Genomic DNA, 17164 nt, shown 5'->3' on the forward strand with positions numbered 1-17164 from the left:
ACAAAGTACATCTTTAATTATATGAGCTCTATCACAACCCTGTGACTCTCAGATCAATTCAGTGCCTATCAATGAATTCTCTGAGAGTCCCCTCCACATTTCAACTGAGATCCTTTATAGCAAAGACACACACAGGATAAGACAGCATCGGCATAATTCATTGTTCAGCTTTGTCTCCTAAACTATGTTCTTTTCTCAAACTCAGAACCATAAACAAATCCTCCATATCAACAGGCATATATCAAATCCCTCCTATCTTGACAAGATCACAGAGACACACTGACTGGCACACAGACATTGTGGAGCCAAGAGATACACGCTTGACCTCTCCCCTCTCTCCGGCCCAAGCAACTTAGTCTTGACATAGAACAGATACTGCAACCCCGCCACAGTATTATACAAAAATAACATTCTGATGAGAAGTAACTTACAAACATATGATGAATATAAAACATCTTACCTATGTTACCAACTAATTCTGATTATTCCCCAACATATCCAAGAAGTCGGATTTCCTAACCTAATACAGCCAATAATAAGCACCGCACTCTGTTGACATAGCAAGTTTCTTGTAACAACTTGAGGATTTTACATTTTTTTGGTGGTCGTCCTAAAACTAGTTTTTCCGCAGGTTGCAAAAAGCGAAATTAGCATGGCAAGCTGAATTAAACGTAAAAGGCTTTGAAAATAAAAAGCTTGGTATACGCTCAGTGCTCTGTTGACATTTCACAGATGTACATTTGTTTTTGTGGGAAATCCCCAAAAATTATAAAAGGAATTTTGAATTAATATGAAGCGTACACTAAAATATGAAAACATGTCTCAAAATCAATATCCATCTTACCTTGATTGTTTTAAGTCCTACGGATTCAAGAAGAATGACGATGAGTTCAACGGAAAAGTGAACCTGTCAGCTAGCCAGTAGCCTTAATTCTTGCACAAAATCCAACCTAGCTGATTTTGATGAAGTTTTCCCGATTTTCCCCGATTTTTTTTTACCCCTTTTTTCTCTGGCCTCCACTGATTTAGTCACCTTAATTCTAGCCATCCTAGAAGGGTAATAACTCCAATAACTTTTGAACGGAGTATAATTGAGACATTTGGACCATCCTTCTGTCACGCCCTGGTCTAAGTATTTTGTGTTTTTCTTCATGTATTGGGTCAGGCCAGGGCAGCCAGAGCCGCCAGTCAGCGTGGAGCAGCCAGAGCCGCCAGTCAGCATGGAGCAGCCAGATCTTTCAGTCTGCCTGGATCCGCCAGTCAGCCAGACTCTTCCAGATCTGCCAGTCAGCCAGACTCTTCCAGATCCGCCAGTCAGCCAGACTCTTCCAGATCCGCCAGTCAACCAGACTCTTCCAGATCTGCCAGTCAACCAGACTCTTCCAGATCTGCCAGTCAACCAGACTCTTCCAGATCTGCCAGTCAACCAGACTCTTCCAGATCTGCCAGTCAACCAGACTCTTCCAGATCTGCCAGTCGGCCAGGATCTGCCAGTCGGCCAGGATCTGCCAGTCGGCCAGGATCCGCCAGTCGGCCAGGATCCGCCAGTCGGCCAGGATCTGCCAGTCAGCCAGGATCTGCTGAAACCACCAGCCAGCCAGGATCTGGTAGATCTACCTACCTGCCTGAGCTTCCTCTCACTCCTGAGCTTCCTCTCACTCCCGAGCTTCCTCTCACTCCCGAGCTTCCTCTCACTCCCGAGCTCACTCCGAGCTTTCTCTCACTCCCGAGCTTTCTCTCACTCCCGAGCTTTCTCTCACTCCCGAGCTTCCCCTCAGTCCCGAGCTGCCTCAGTCCCGAGCTGTCCTTCAGTCCCGATCTGCTCCTCAGTCCAGTGGGTTTCTGGGTGAGGACTACTAGGCCATGGTCGGCGGCGAGGGTGGACTATCCAGGGATGCGAGGAGAGGGGACTAAGACATTAACTGAGTGGGTTCCACGTCCCGCGCCGGAGCCACCACCATGGACAGACGCCCACCCGGACCCTCCCTATTGTTTTGAGGTGCGTTCGGGAGTCCGCACCTTAGGGGGGGTTCTGTCACGCCCTGGTCTAAGTATTTTGTGTTTTTCTTCATGTATTGGGTCAGGCCAGGGTGTGGCATGGGGTTTTTGTATTGTGGTGTGTTTTGTCTTGGGGTTTTGGTGTGTGTGTATTGGGATTGTAGCTAGTGGGGTTATCTAGCAAGGTCTATGGCTGTCTGGAGTGGTTCTCAATCAGAGGCAGGTGTTTATCGTTGTCTCTGATTGGGAACCATATTTAGGCAGCCATATTCTTTGAGTTTGTCGTGGGTGATTGTCCTTAGTGTCCTGATGTCCTTGTTCTGTGTTAGTTTACACAAGTATAGGCTGTTTCGGTTTTCGTTACGTTTATTGTTTTGTAGTGTTTGTGTTTAGTGTGTTTGTCATTAATCATGGATCGCAATCTACACGCTGCATTTTGGTCCGACTATCCTTCACACCTAGAGAACCGTAACACCTTCTATCTACACAATTAACATTATTTTTACCCATTGGTCAAAAGATGGGTTTTTGATTGGACACCCGAGATATAAACTCAGCAAAAAAAGAAACGGCCTCTCACTGTTAACTGCGTTTATTTTCAACAAACTTAACATGTGTAAATATTTGTATGAACATAAGATTCAACAACTGAGACATAAACTGAACAAGTTCCACAGACATGTTGTCACGATCGTCGTATTGAGTAGACCAAAGCGCAGCGTGAATGCATGATTTAATAAAAAGATGGGAAAAACACAAAGTACACTAAAACAAACAAACTAACAAGACGAACGTGACTGCTAAAGAAACACTCTGCTAACAAGCAACAATAACCCACAAACTCAAACTGGAAAATGGCAAACTAAATAGGTTCCCCAATCAGAGACAACGATAAACAGATGCCTCTGATTGGGAACCAATCCAGGCCACCATAGACATACAATATGCCTAGACTAGACACACACCTAGACATACAAAACCCTAGATGAGACAAAAACACATATACCACCCTCGTCACACCCTGACCTAACCAAAATATATAAAGAAAACAAAGAATACTCAGGTCAGGGCGTGACACATGTGACTAACAGAAATTGAATAATGTGTCCCTGAACAAAGGGGGGGTCAAAATCAAAAGTAACAGTCAGTATCTGGTGTGGCCACCAGCTGCATTAAGTACTGCAGTGCATCTCCTCCTCATGGGCTCTACCAGATTTGCCAGTTCTTGCTGTGATATGTTACCCCACTCTTCCAGAAAGGCTCCTGCAAGTTCCCGGACATTTCTGGGGGGAATTGGCCCTATCCCTCACCCTCCGATCCAAGAGGTCCCAGACGTGCTCAATGGGATTGAGATCCGGGCTCTTCGCTGGTCATGGCAGAACACTGACATTTCTGTCTTACAAGAAATCATGCACAGAACGAGCAGTATGGCTGGTGGCATTGTCATGCTGGAGGGTCATGTCAGGATGAGCCTGCAGGAAGGGTACCACAGGAGGATGTCTCCCCTGTAACGCACAGCAGAGGATGTCTTCCCTGCAATGACAACAAGCTCAGTCCGATGATGCTGTGACTCACCGCCCCAGACCATGACGGACGCTCCACCTCCAAATCGATCCCGCTCCAGAGTACAGGCCTCGGTGTAACGCCATTCCTTTGACGATAAACACGAATACAACCATCACCCCTGGTAAGACAAAACCTCGACTCGTCAGTGAAGAACACTTTTTGCCAGTCCTGTCTGGTCCAGAGACGGTGGGTTTGTGCCCATAGGCACCGTTGTTGCCGGTGATGTCTGGTGAGGACCTGCCTTCCAACAGGTCTATAACCCCTCAGTCCAGCCTCTCTCAGCCTATTGCGGAGAGTCTGAGCACTGATGGAGGGATTGTGCGTTCCTGGTGTAACTCGGGCAGTTGTTGTTGCCATCCTGTACCTGTCCCGCAGGTGTGATGTTCGGATGTACCGATCCTGTGCAGGTGTTGTTACACGTGGTCTGCCACTGCGAGGACAATCAGCTGTCCGTCCTGTCTCCCTGTAGCTCTGTCTTAGGCATCTCACAGTACGGACATTGCATTTATTGTCCTGGCCACATCTGTAGTCCTCATGCCTCCTTGCAGCATGTCTGCATATGAGCAGGGACCCTGCAACCTTTCTTTTGGTGTTTTTCAGAGTCAGTAGAAAGGCCTCTTTAGTGTCCTAACTTTTCAGAACTGTGACCTTATTTGCCTACTGTCTGTAAGCCGTTAGTGTCTTAACAACCGTTCCACAGGTGCATGTTCATTAATTGGAAACAGTCCTTTAAAAAAGACAGGGTCCTGAAAAAGGGACGTTTCTTTTTTTGCTGAGTTTAGTATACTGTGATAAACCTCTGACAGTCCTGCACAGATGCGATCACTATATGCGGCCCGACTGTCTCAGCAGGATCTTAAAAGAAAATTCCAAAACACATCACAAGCATCATACTGTGACACTTTCTGTATTTTGAAAGTTCTATATCTTGAAAACTTGATTGCTGACATCCAAAACATTTTGGGACTGCATCAACAGTGGACTAATGAAGCAAACACCAAATTACATTTTTGAGTGGTATTTTTCTTTAAAAATCAAATGCAGCTGTTTTTATCTCTATCAAAGCATTTCTCTGTAACAATTAAGTACCTTACTGTGATTGCTTTCAATTAAAATGGTCAACAATAAACCAAAATAGCTTCTTAGCAAAGAGAAATTTCCCAAGCAAGAATGTTGCTAGGACTTTTCTAGGAGTGGTCTTAAGTGGGGAGGAGAAAACTCACTATTAATGGCATTGGTTTGGAACTCTTATTGGTCTATTAACTAATTCATCACCTGGTGATGTCACCAGGCAGTCCAAAACTCCATCCCACCAAAACAGGCTGAAGTCTCAGGTGGTCTTTTCAAACAGCTGTAACACTAAAAGGGCATTAACACAATTTCACAGTTTTATTCCAACGATTGTAGAAATATACACTCAGTCTCAGTACTCATGCACGACTTTGGCTATTTGCATTTAGAAACGCCCCCGATTAAGCATAATGTGGTCAGAATCATCCCTTTAAAGCCTGTGGGGAATATACAACGCCATACCATGAAATAGCCTACAATGGTGCAAAAGAGACTGAAATACATGGCGGTGCTAGTGTCAGAAAGTACAACCAAAAGGTTTGCTCATGTGGTTTGACCATTAAAAACGAAAACAGCTACAAAAAGAGGATCACTAGGACAATTCAAGTTGCTTTAGCAATGGCAAAAGAGTAGGCAACAAACCAATAAGCCATCCATCCTCAACAGCTCCCTTTAGGAATGAACGAGACCTGCGTTCCACATGGCCACTTCATTCAGCAGCTTTTTTTTGCACATCACATAACCTATCGCCAGCACACAAAGAGCGGAAGCCTTTTCTGTTCACATAGTTTAACTCGTTTTGGGATGGTGATTTATAAAAATATAAATACAACATGCAAAATGCAAGCAGAAATAAAAACATGGTCATAATAAAATAACACATTTATCAGTAATAAGGTCCTCAATCAGCTTTCTGAATTGCCCTAGAGCAGTTATTCCCAAACTGGGGTAACCCCGACAGCATTGCGCGTACTCCCAGGGGTATCCGCAATGCCGTCGGGGGTACGCCAAATAAAAATTGGTTTCACATTTAAATACATATATATTTTTTAAATTCTTTAAAAAAAAAAATTGTACATTTTTTTCCCTTCACATTTTCAAACAGTCCATTTATATTTTCCAACAGGGCTATAAGTGTGGGTGAGGTGTTTTTCTTGCCTGAGTAGCCTCGTGTCACTGCCAAAAATAACATTGAATAATCTAGTGTTCAGCAAAATAACAACACAATGTCAAATACAGGTAGCCTAGTCAAATAATTAACATCCAATTACATTAACTGTTACTCTCTCGGGGGGAATTCTACTAACGGTGCGTATGTAGCCAAACATAGCTGCTGCTCATGTTTGTATCTGTACTGATGGTGCAAAAGCCATGACAGGGAGACATAGTGGAGTGGTAACGCACACGTGTGCAAGTAGTTGCTACCGACGCCACTTGGGTACACTGCAGCATCCACCTAGAGGCTCTTGCTGCCAAGGGAATGCCTGACAGCTTGAAAGATGTTTTGGACATTACAGTGAAAATGGTTAACTTTGTTAAAGCAAGACCCCTGAACTCTCGTGTATTTTCTGCATTATGCAATGACATAGGTGGCAACCATGCAATGCTTTTACAACATGCAGAAGTGGGTTGGTTATCAAGTATTGACACTTATGTGTTTTACATTGAGAGAAGAGCTTAAAGTTTACTGACCATAATTTTCACTTGTCTGACCGCTTGCATGAAGTTTCTCACACGACTGGCCTATCTGGGTGATGTTTTTTCTCCCCTGAATGATCTGAATCTAGGATTACAGGGATTCTTTGCAACTATATTCAGTGTACGGGACAAAATTGAGGCTATGATTAAGACGTTGGAGCTCTTTTCTGTCTGCATTAACAAGGACAACACACAGGTCTTTCCATCTAGAGTTAGCCATCCCCGAGACTGGGTGTGGTAACTAATATGTCTACAGTTTAGTAAAGATGCAGAGACCCACCTGTTTTGAGCCACAACATTTTTCAATTTGTTGGGGTTGCCTGTTTTCCATGTTATTTTGGCATTAATACTTGTCACATATCAGTTTAAAAACAATGTAAAAAAATAAATAAAAAAAAAGCTCTAATAAAAAATCATTGAGTTGCTGAAAAGAGCCCGTTGCTAAAAATCCGAGGGTGGATTGCACTTGGATTTGCACCTGAATGACACGTTTTAGCCTTTTTAAGATAGGTGTTAAATCCTCACAATAATCCTGTAAGAGTGGTTTTAGGAAAATACATGACAAAACAATATGTACTTCTGCCTGGGCCACTCAAGGACATTCAGAGACTTGTCCAGAAGCCACTCCTGACTTGTCTTGGCTGCTTGGCTGTGTGCTTAGGGTTGTTGTCCTGTTGGAAGGTGAACTTTCGTCCCAGTCTGAGGTCCTGAGGTTTTCATCAGGGTTCTCTCTGTACTTTGCTTCGTTCATCTTTCTCTCAATCCTGACTAGTCTCCCAGTCCCTGCCGCTGAAAAACATCCTCACAGCATGATGCTTCCACCACCATGCTTCACCGTAGGGATGGTGCCAAGTTTCCTTCAGACGTGACGCTTGGCATTCAGGCTAAATATTTCAATCTTGGTTTAATCAGAACAGAGAATCTTGTTTCTCATGGTCTGAGAGTCTTTTAGGTGCTTTTTTGGCTAACCCCAAGTGGGCTGTCATGTGCCTTTTACTGAGGGGGAGCTTCCGTCTGGCCATTCTACCATAAAGGCCCGATTAGTGGAGTGCTCCAGAGATGGTTGTCCTTTTGGAAGGTTCTCCCAGAGGAACTCTGGAGCTATGTCAGAGTGACCATCAGGTTCTTGGTCTCCTCCCTGACCAAGACGCTTCTCCCCCTCTTGCTCAGTTTTGGGAAGAGTCTTGGTGGTTCCAAACTTCTTCCATTTAAGAATGATGGAGGTCACTGTGTTCTTGGGGACCTTCATTGCTGCAGAAATGTTTTGGTACCCTTCCCCAGATCTGTGCCTCATCATAATCCTTTCTCTGAGCTCCATGGACAATTCCGCCGACCATATGGCTTGGTTTTTGCTCTGACATGCACTGTCAACTGTGGGACATTATGTAGATGGTATGTGCCTTATCAAATCATGTCCAATCAATTGAATTTACCACAGTTGTACTCCAATCAAGTTGTAGAAACACCTCGAGGATGATGAATGGAAACAGGATGCACCTGAGCGCAACTTGGAGTCTCATAGCAAAGGGTCGGAATGCGTATGTAAATATGGTATGTTTTCTATTTTGAATAAATTTGCAAAATTGTCTCAAAAACCTGTTTTCGCTTTGTCATTATGAGATTTTGTGTGTAGATTGATGAGACATTTTTTTATTTAATAATAAGGCTGTAATGTAACAAAATGTAGAAAAAGTCAAGGGGTAAGAATACTTTCCGAATGCACTGAATGTGATGTGCAAAAGACGCTGCTGAATGTGTTGGCCAGGTGGAACAACTCCTTCATTCTGCAGAACAGCAATGTTGGCCTTTACGCCTACAGGAGGGAGCTGTTGAGGATAGTGGCTTATTGGTGATTTTTGTCTACTCATTTGACATAGGTTATATTTGCCATTGCTAAAGCAACTTTAATTGTCCTAATGCTCCTCTCTGTGAAGTTATATATATTTTTATTTGTACTGGTCAAGTGACAACTGAGTGAGCCAAATAAAAACCTTCAGGTTATACTCCATCTCTGACACTAGCACCTCTATTCCAGTCTCGTAAAAGTTTTTTTTCTTAGCTTTTATTGGTTGCGCCGTTGTAAGTACAGCGTTGAAGATTCCCCAAGAGCTTTAAAGGGATGGTTGACACCATATGAGCACCGAGGCTGAGTACAATTGGTATTTATCAATGGTTATCGCCTACCACTGTGTGTATGATGCTTGTGTGATTGATTTATCCAACACACTTTTCTATGCGTACACCATTCTAAATTCCATTCGTAAGTACTATTATTGAATAGTTTCTATGCAATATTGATAAATGAGGCCCCTGGGATTTTCACACGACAGAGTCTAGGGCTTACCGATAACGGTGCGACAAAGGAGAATAGCAAGAATTGTACAAGCTAACAGGCAGTCCACAAACAGGAAAATGACGGCACAGTACAACAGTGGTGTGCAGAACGACATCTTAGAATGAACTCGATTGTCCTTGTCATGGATGGGCCAACCAGACAGGGTTCCACTCCTATCAGCTAAAAAGAAGAATAAGCGGCTCCAGTGAGCATGCGATCACCAACACTGGCCAATTGAGGAGGGGAAAAACATCCCCTGATGCGACGAATCCCGGTTCCTGTTGCGTCATGCTGAATGCTGTCAGGATTTGGAGTAAGCATCATGAGTCCATGGCCCCATTCTGCCTGATGTCAACAGCACAGGCTGGTGGGGGTGGTTTAATGGTGTGTGGAATGTTTTCCTGGCACACATTAGGTACCTTGATACCAATTGAGCAACCTTTCCATGCCTTGTGCCTAGTTAAATAAAGTTTAAATAAAAAAATAAAATGCCCTGAAGAATTCAGGCTGTTCTGGAGCAAAAGGTGGCAGGGGGTCGACCCCGTACTAGATGGGTGTACATAATAAACTGGCCACTGAATTTATATAAAACTTTATATAAACTTTATATAAAATAGTTTTTGACTTAACTGGGTCTTTAAGGCAACAAGTTATTTTCATTATATCAGATTCTCAGCGAGACAGGTGACATGGTCGTGGCTGAGAGATGGAAATAGGACGGAAGGCATTGACAGTCCCCATAGACACTACCTGTGGGTGTGTGTTAGCTGTGCGTGTAGTCATATCAGCTCTCTGTTTGTCGATGAGTGCCAAAGGCATCTTAAATGAGCAGACAAGGGCATGATAAATAAGGTTATGCTTTTTCTAGATTTTTTTTATCTAGGAGAAACTCACACAAAGAAAGATGAACATGACTTGCTTGTCCACATAGTTATTTTATTGACAAATATATAAAAATCATTACTAGGTCAAAGTAGTTTCCCTAAAACGTCAGTCTTTATTGTGACCACTGATAGCAATGCACTGTTGTCACTGCATATTATCATATTGACACAGATTGCCATATCTAGAGACAAATGTTTTTTTCCACACCCTTCTGCCACTGTCACTTAAACCTGGAGTCAAAAGGGAAACAGAGCACTTCAACCACCTCTAAAAACCTCTAAAGTCACAGAAAACACAGTCAGACAATTATCAGTTTCCAGTGGAGGTTAGACCACAAACTTCCGTGACTTACTGTAAATCTGGAATGCGTTAAGTAGGCACACAATGTATCAGTAACCGCAAGGTGGTACTACCTGAACTCATCACTCCGCATGCCGTTTATGCTCGTTTTGTTTTAAAAAAATGTTCTCCTCCTCCCTACTTCATCATGACCCTGGACTCCATGCAGTATACTCTACAGAAACCAAAAAGTTAACACTGTTGCTGGACATCCTAGTGCCACTCCCATATAGACTTTCGGCGGGGAGGAGTCAGTCGTCTGCATCCCAAATGGCACTCTATTCTCTTTATAGTGCACTTTTGTCCAGGGCCCGCAATGGGAAACCCATGGGTCTCTGGTCAAAAGTAATGTACTACATATTGAATAGTATGTAGTAGTGCACACCACATAGGGAATAGTATGAAAGTGTTTGCACTCACTACTGTAAGTCGCTCTGGATAAGAGTGTCTGCTAAATTACTAAAAATGTCTCCATGACTCGTGTCACAGCAGAGGCCCAAGCCAATTAACAAGCACCCTAGAGATTGACCCTGCTCAACGCCAATGCCCTCACAGGGGAACGAGGCTGACTGGGGCTGGAGGCATTAAAACAGATATTGTACAGAGATAGACCCACACACAGCACACCAATGTTAGCAGCTAGCTAATCATGAATCCCTATTAAATATGTGGTACATTAAGGCATTACTTAAATCTTATATCCATGAATGTAGAGGCCTTAGCAGGGGAATGAGTCTGACCTGGGCTGGAGGAGTACAAATAGATACACCCACACACAGCTAGATAGCAGTGATGATTGGCTATCTACTGAAAATGCAGTATTTATTCACCCTCTCTCTGGTCAAGAGAAGAGCAAAGATTGAGGCCTTCACAATGGAATGAGTATGGGGCTATAGGCATGGAGGCAGCATACAGATACACCCACATCACACTAATGCCAGCAGCAAGCTAATCCTGACTCACTACAAAACATGTGGTATATCAATGTATTAATTCCTCATTTGGTGAAGACATGTCATCTTATATCCATGACTGTAGAGCCCTCACAGGGGACTGACAACTTGGGCCGGAGGAATCACAGACACAGATAACACCCACATAGACACAGCACACATCTAGCTATGTAGCTAATGTTAGCTAATACAAGAGTATTACTTCACCATTTGGCCAACTAAAGTAATCTCATGTCCATGAATGAAGAGATGAGTGAAAATGGCATGACAGGAGGGGTTGTAAAAGGGATTGCAATGTGATTTGAGTGTGCGAGCGAACTGTAAAAACTAAAGAAACCAAATTGTCTCATGAAATGCAGATTTCAATTTTTGACAGTTCAGATTACAACTTTTAAACATCTCCAAACATTTCAATAGTGCTCAGTTGCATGTGCTTTAGACCACTGTACTGACAAATAGTGGTTGTCCATAGTTCTAATATAGGTTTTTCTTAATGTGCACAAATAGAGGCAACTGAATCTAAAATATCAAGGAATAGATTTACTATCATTATAACCCTATTTGTCATAACACATTATCCTGAGACTACATGGAGACTCAAATGAAGCATTACCCTAATGCTCTCCTTAACACCGTTCCCAGCATTAGGAAGACTCTTGTTATACTTGGAGATGGTTAATTGTTCAAAGAATGTCTCCACTGCAATGGTGTCTGACATCTTGATTGTATGAGGGAGGCTACCGTGAAGCTATGTCGGAAAGTCTTACAGGAAAATCTGTTGCCAAAGCACAGTCACTTCGTCAGTGTTTCCCAATGTGCTAGATGGCCTCCATACCCTCCCGAGTCCCTAGTGGTGCCCTAAGTAAGAGTGAAAAATAGCGGGCATACATCCTCATATCACTATTTCACACGGAGGCGTGGGCCGCACAAACTCCACCCGTCACCGCTACTAACAACGCAATGCTAGCTAGCTAATGAAGACTGTTGTGCTGCAGGTCTTTGGAAGAGAGTGATGATCCACATTTAAAACATGTCTAAACCCTGCAAGAGTTTCAAGGGAGTCCGAGACATTCTTTGTGACCCTATAAAAGACACGGGTCGATCTGAGAGACTGTCAGTACAGTAATAAGGTGGGCCAGCCAGCAAAGAAAGAGAACACAAGAGGCCTTCAAATCCTTTTGGTGGAACTGGAACTATACTCAAGAAACAAAATCTGATTCTAGAACACACTTTGTAACACACTGAGAAGCAAACATGAGAGGAGCTTCCTATTCCCAGAAATCCCAGTCACTGCAGGTGAGCGGCTCTCGTAGCAGTATGCGGGTCCAGAGCCCCTCTCCCTCCCGGTGTCGCGGTTCCTCGTACAACAACAGTGGACGGTCCGGGTACCAGGGCGGCAATTTGTCATCCGCCGTGGAAATCGGCACAGAGATACACCAGCAGCATGCCAACGAGAAGGAGGAGATGCAGGAGCTGAACGTGAGGTTCGCCGGCTACATCGAGAAGGTTCAGGCCCTTGAACAGAGGAACGCCCAGCTGACTGCAGAGCTCGCCGCCCTACAGGGCCGCTTCAAGGGAGGCCCCACCGGCATCGGAGAAGAGTATGAACTCAAGTTCAAGGAGATGAGGGAGCTGATTGAAGCTTTGACCAATGAGAAGGGAGCTGCTGATATCGAGAGGGGATACATTGAGGAGGAGGTGGAGGTGTGGAGGCTGAAACTGGAAGAGGAGCTGGCACTGAAAGGTATGATACCAGTCCCACACTGATCACTGGCTGGGGAGATCTACTGATCTCGATTGTCTTCCATATTGACATTATTGTATGATGATATAAACCAAATTTCCATGAAGAACGCAGGATTTCTAGCTATAATGTTATTCCTTGAATAATCAAAACGCCAAATTTGACGACACAATGTTTCTAGACATACCATTGGTTGATTGAGATTGCTTGTACTCGTAGGGGTGTATGATCAGCCAATGTTTTGTTTACATACACCAAGTGAACCTGATCGCAATACTATAATATCATTGTTGTTGTAATGTTTTAAAACATCTACTCACCTCCCCCATTTATCCATCTCCAGAGGAGGCAGAGATGATCCTGAGGGAGTTCCGTCAAGACGTAGACAATGCCACCCTGCAGAAGGCGGAGCTTGAAAAGCGTGTCGAACAGCTGGTGGCCGAGATCGAGTTCCTCAAGAAGCTTCACGACGAGGAAGTCGCCGACCTCATGAAGCAGATCGAGGACTCCAAAGTGACTGCGGAAATTGACGGTGACCGCCCAGACCTGGCCGCATATCTGCGCAACATGCGTGCCGAGATCGAGGCTGTGGCGGCCAAAAACGTACAGGAAGCTGAGAAGTGGTACAAGGGCAAGTTCGAAACCCTCAAAGAGGTTGCCGGCAAGAAAGAAGAGCAGATGAAGTCAATTAAAGAAGAGATCACCACTTTCCACAACCAGGTGACAGACCTCCAGAACCAGATTGATGGGCTGAGGGCACGCAACATGGCCCTGGAGCAGCAGCTGGAGGACATGGAGATGACCCACATGGATAAGGTCGGAGGCCTGGAGGGCATCATTGCCCAGCTGGAAAACCAACTCTGCGAGACCAAGCTGGAGATGGGCAAGTACCTGGCTGACTACCAGGAGCTGCTGCATATCAAGCTGAAGCTGGATGCTGAGATAGCCGTCTACAGGAAGCTGCTGGAGGGAGAAGAGAGCAGACTGGGGATCTCGGCAAGGAAAGAGCCAGAAGTTTAAGGTGGGTTGATCACCGATGGCTGGGTAACTGTAGTGTCCTCAAAGTCTAAGTGGTGCTTTGATGTAGAGAAAGAGTTAGTGAAAGTTGTGTGACTGACTGGATGGCTTTATGGCTCATTGTGATGCTAAAGCTTAAAGGAAAATGTGTTGACATCAGAAAATTTTTTGAATATTTACTTGCAACACTAAAGCACTGTTCACACTTTCAATACTGCATAACTGAAACATTTATTATATTTGTAGGTGTCCAAATATCATTCGAGACAGAGAACTTCAAATTTAAAAAAAAAGGTACCCACCTTATTTATAATTTCCATAGTCACTTTCAATTGTGCTGTGTACCACTCAGGCTACGTACACTGTTTACCACTCAGGCTATGTACCCTGATTCAATCCTCCATATTAAACCTACTTCTCCATGCAGGAGCGGTCAGAGAGAGGACCACCTCAGTGTGGAGACCCACACAGCTGCCAGAATGTCTGCCTGAGCACCCTACCGTATCTCCCACCCGTCAGCCCTCCCAGACTTAATTGTCCGTCAACTTCTCCCTCCACTACCCCAGCTCTTCCTGCCCAACCCTTTCAACACTCAGACCCTGAGCACCCTACCTTCTCCCCAAGTCCTACCCACCACAGCTTCCGCTCCGCTCCCCTGACCAGCCCTCGTCATCGGTCGCTCCCATTCCTGCCTGACCCTGTCAACCTCTCTCGAACATTGGAGCACCCTTCTCATGCCCTGCTACTGTATGGTTAACTCCTCAAACAAAAACATTCCCTTTATTTTAATTTAAACCTTGTGACTCACCCATTTTATGTAAGATAACTAAAGCTGTTTACATAAATGTATACCCACTACTACATAATAAATAAAGCTTAACTTGAGTGCATACAACTGCTGTTTTGTTTCTGGTAATCATTTTTAATCTCCTAATAGTTTCCGTCTAAAATTATGTCTGGGTTTGTCAGATGTAAGAGCTCCCAAACACTTTGAATTAGAATAACCAAAACCTGACTAGAAATTGTTACTGCACACTCTGAAATGTGGGGAAATACCAAAACCTTTCCACTCACACAAAATGAAAGCAACATAAATATAAAGATAATGTTAATTACTTTGAACAAAAGCATATCTCAAATTTTTATTTTTAAATGTACATGGTAAGATTACAAAGTCAACCAGGATGGTCTGTCAGAACAGGAATTACAAGATTGTTAGAATACTGTTACTGCATCAAATGCTTGTTTTATGCAACAGAAGAGTTTTTTTTTAAAGAACACTCATCTGTGTTTGGACTGAAAGTGGGCCTGTGGGAGATTTAACACAGACAGAATATTTATATGGTCTTTGGGTGATAAGCCTAACAAGACCGCATTCCATAGCATGAGTTAATGTTTCTGTACTGGGTACCAAGGGGAGAAGGCCAGAACCTGGTCTCTACATGATAAGTTTTTAAAGCCGATACGGTTTGCGGAGAATTATTAGTATCTTTCATATGAATCCTACCCTTGTGACACATTCCATACATCTGCTGTTTGTCATGAACTTCCAGGAGGATGTACTTTGCTATAAAACGCCGTGGCTCAAATCCGCTTGTTGGTCTCTCAAACGAATTACCTGCAGGGGGGCTCGTTGACAAGCTCCATTACTGCAGGAAATAAATAATAAAGTTGTTTTGAAATTTAAGTCTCTCCTTTTGATGAAAATAATTCCACGACAGGTCTCAGACTAGACATAACATAGTAAACATATATCCGGGAAACTCAAATTATTTTTGAAATGTTACATTTGGTATGGTTGCACATAAGACAGAAGGTTACATAAAGCAAAAAACTAAAAGTAGGGTGGTTGGTTGGGTGGGTGTATAACGCAAACATCTAGCTCCCCAAAGGTTGCATGTTTGAATCTAACCACAGACAACTTTAGCATTTTGGCAACTTTCAACTACTTTGCATGTTAGCTAACCCTTCCCCTTAACCTTACTCCAAACATTAACTCCAAGCCTAGCAAACATTAGCCACAACAAATGGGAATTTGTGACAAGTTTTGTAAATTAACATATTGTACGTTTTGCAAATTTGAAACATTGTATATTTAGAAAATGACATTGTAGAAATAGTAATTCATAACATATGAAATGGATGATGATATCCACAAAGTAATACAAATCATGCACGTTGTTCTCAGTAATTTTATTTTGCAATGTTTAAAACAAAAGTAATAATAGAAAGTTTGCAACTGACAATAAAAAGCCATTTTGAATAGGTCAGTGTCTGCTGTTCTTCCTTCTCTTCAGAGCCTTCCACTCCCCCTCCTGGGTGGCCAGACTGCCAAACAGCTCCTTCACCTTCCTCTTCCTCTCCGCATCCCTAAACACACAGAGGGAAGAAAAAAAACATCAGGTCATCTGCACATGAAAAAAGTCCATATATTTTCAAGTATTAAAAAAAAAAATTAAAGAACAAAGATTAAGTGGGGGGGTAGTAGAAAGGTGAAGGGCACAGAAGAGAAAGTGGCCAAGGCTCAAATACCCGTCACCAAGGGGTATGTAGTCAGGAGTTGGTAGCGCTACCACTAGACCAGACTCTGGCATGTGTTATAGTGATAAGTGTACGTAATGTCATACAGACCTGCCCATGACCTCGTTGAGTTTCTCTCGGGCCAGGAAGCGGGTGTCTTTACGGATCTCTCTCAGAGCTCCCTTGAACTCTTTCTTATACTTGTGGTTCAACCTTTCCTTCTCCCTCTCCTCCTTTGTGTTCCCTCGCTTTTTCCCATAGTCCAGCCTGGAATTGAGAGGTTTACAAAATGGAAGGTGAAACTAAAGGGGAACAGAAGTTATTTTGTACTCCAATTTTCATAGGCATTTGTTATACATAAATTAATTTAGTCTCACACAATCTTTCTACAATATTTGATGGAAGCCAAATAGGTGCATGTGACACTACAAGGGAATACAATCCATCGCTATCTTAATCAGGGGTGGCAGGAAGCCTAGTGGTTAAAGCATTGGGCCAGTACCCGAAAGGTTGCTGGATCGAATCCCCGAGTTGACAAGGTAAAAATCTGTCATTCGGCCCCTGAACAAGGCAGTTAAACCCACTGTTCCCTGGTAGGCCATCGTTGTAAATAAGAATTTGTTCCTTAACTAACTTGCCTAGTTAAATAAAGGTTCAATAAAAATATTACATCTTCAGCGGGGTAATGCTATGCAAATAACTGAATTAAGATGAGTCTCACTCTACAATCTTGGATTGAAGATGACATTACAAGGGAATACAGTCACTTTGTCTTCCTTTTTCTCCACACAAATAACTGAATTTAGAGGTCTCACTCACACTTCCACAATCTTTGGTGTGAACAGTTTGAGGGGAATGGGTTTCTTCTTCTGAAACACCAGGAGAGGACGTGAAGTCAGTGAACCGGATATGGTCGCAAGGATTTCCCCATGAAGGTCCTGGGACAAGAAGATAAAAGAAAAGTGCACAATATTGGAAAACCGGCCTAGTTACCCGGCCTAGAAGACGCATTTCAATAAGTAAAAATTTCAATAGTAA

General features: G+C 43.4%; 2 protein-coding genes across 5 annotated transcripts in view; one reads left to right on the plus strand and one right to left on the minus strand.

Moving 5' to 3' along the window:
• The first annotated feature begins 11667 nt into the window (after positions 1-11667).
• On the plus strand, positions 11668-13609 carry LOC112219755 (vimentin-like). The gene is made up of 3 exons (XM_042302811.1): positions 11668-11707; positions 12095-12589; positions 12933-13609. Exons 1-3 carry the CDS (start codon positions 11668-11670, stop codon positions 13607-13609), a joined length of 1212 nt encoding a protein of 403 aa, XP_042158745.1.
• A 2171-nt stretch (positions 13610-15780) lies between these two features.
• The window catches only part of nop14 (NOP14 nucleolar protein homolog (yeast)), a 32445-nt gene continuing 31061 nt past the window's right edge, over positions 15781-17164 (minus strand). For all 4 annotated transcript variants that reach the window (XM_024380989.2, XM_024380986.2, XM_024380987.2 and 1 more), the window contains exons 17-19: positions 16946-17064; positions 16238-16393; positions 15781-15976 (exon numbers count right to left, since the gene is read on the minus strand). In XM_024380989.2, the coding sequence (XP_024236757.1) occupies positions 15874-15976; positions 16238-16393; positions 16946-17064 (378 nt within the window). In that variant the 3' untranslated portion in view covers positions 15781-15873. The remainder of the gene's footprint in view (positions 15977-16237; positions 16394-16945; positions 17065-17164) is intronic.

Source organism: Oncorhynchus tshawytscha, linkage group LG20, assembly GCF_018296145.1.
Source record: "Oncorhynchus tshawytscha isolate Ot180627B linkage group LG20, Otsh_v2.0, whole genome shotgun sequence".
NCBI classification, from domain to species: domain Eukaryota; kingdom Metazoa; phylum Chordata; class Actinopteri; order Salmoniformes; family Salmonidae; genus Oncorhynchus; species Oncorhynchus tshawytscha.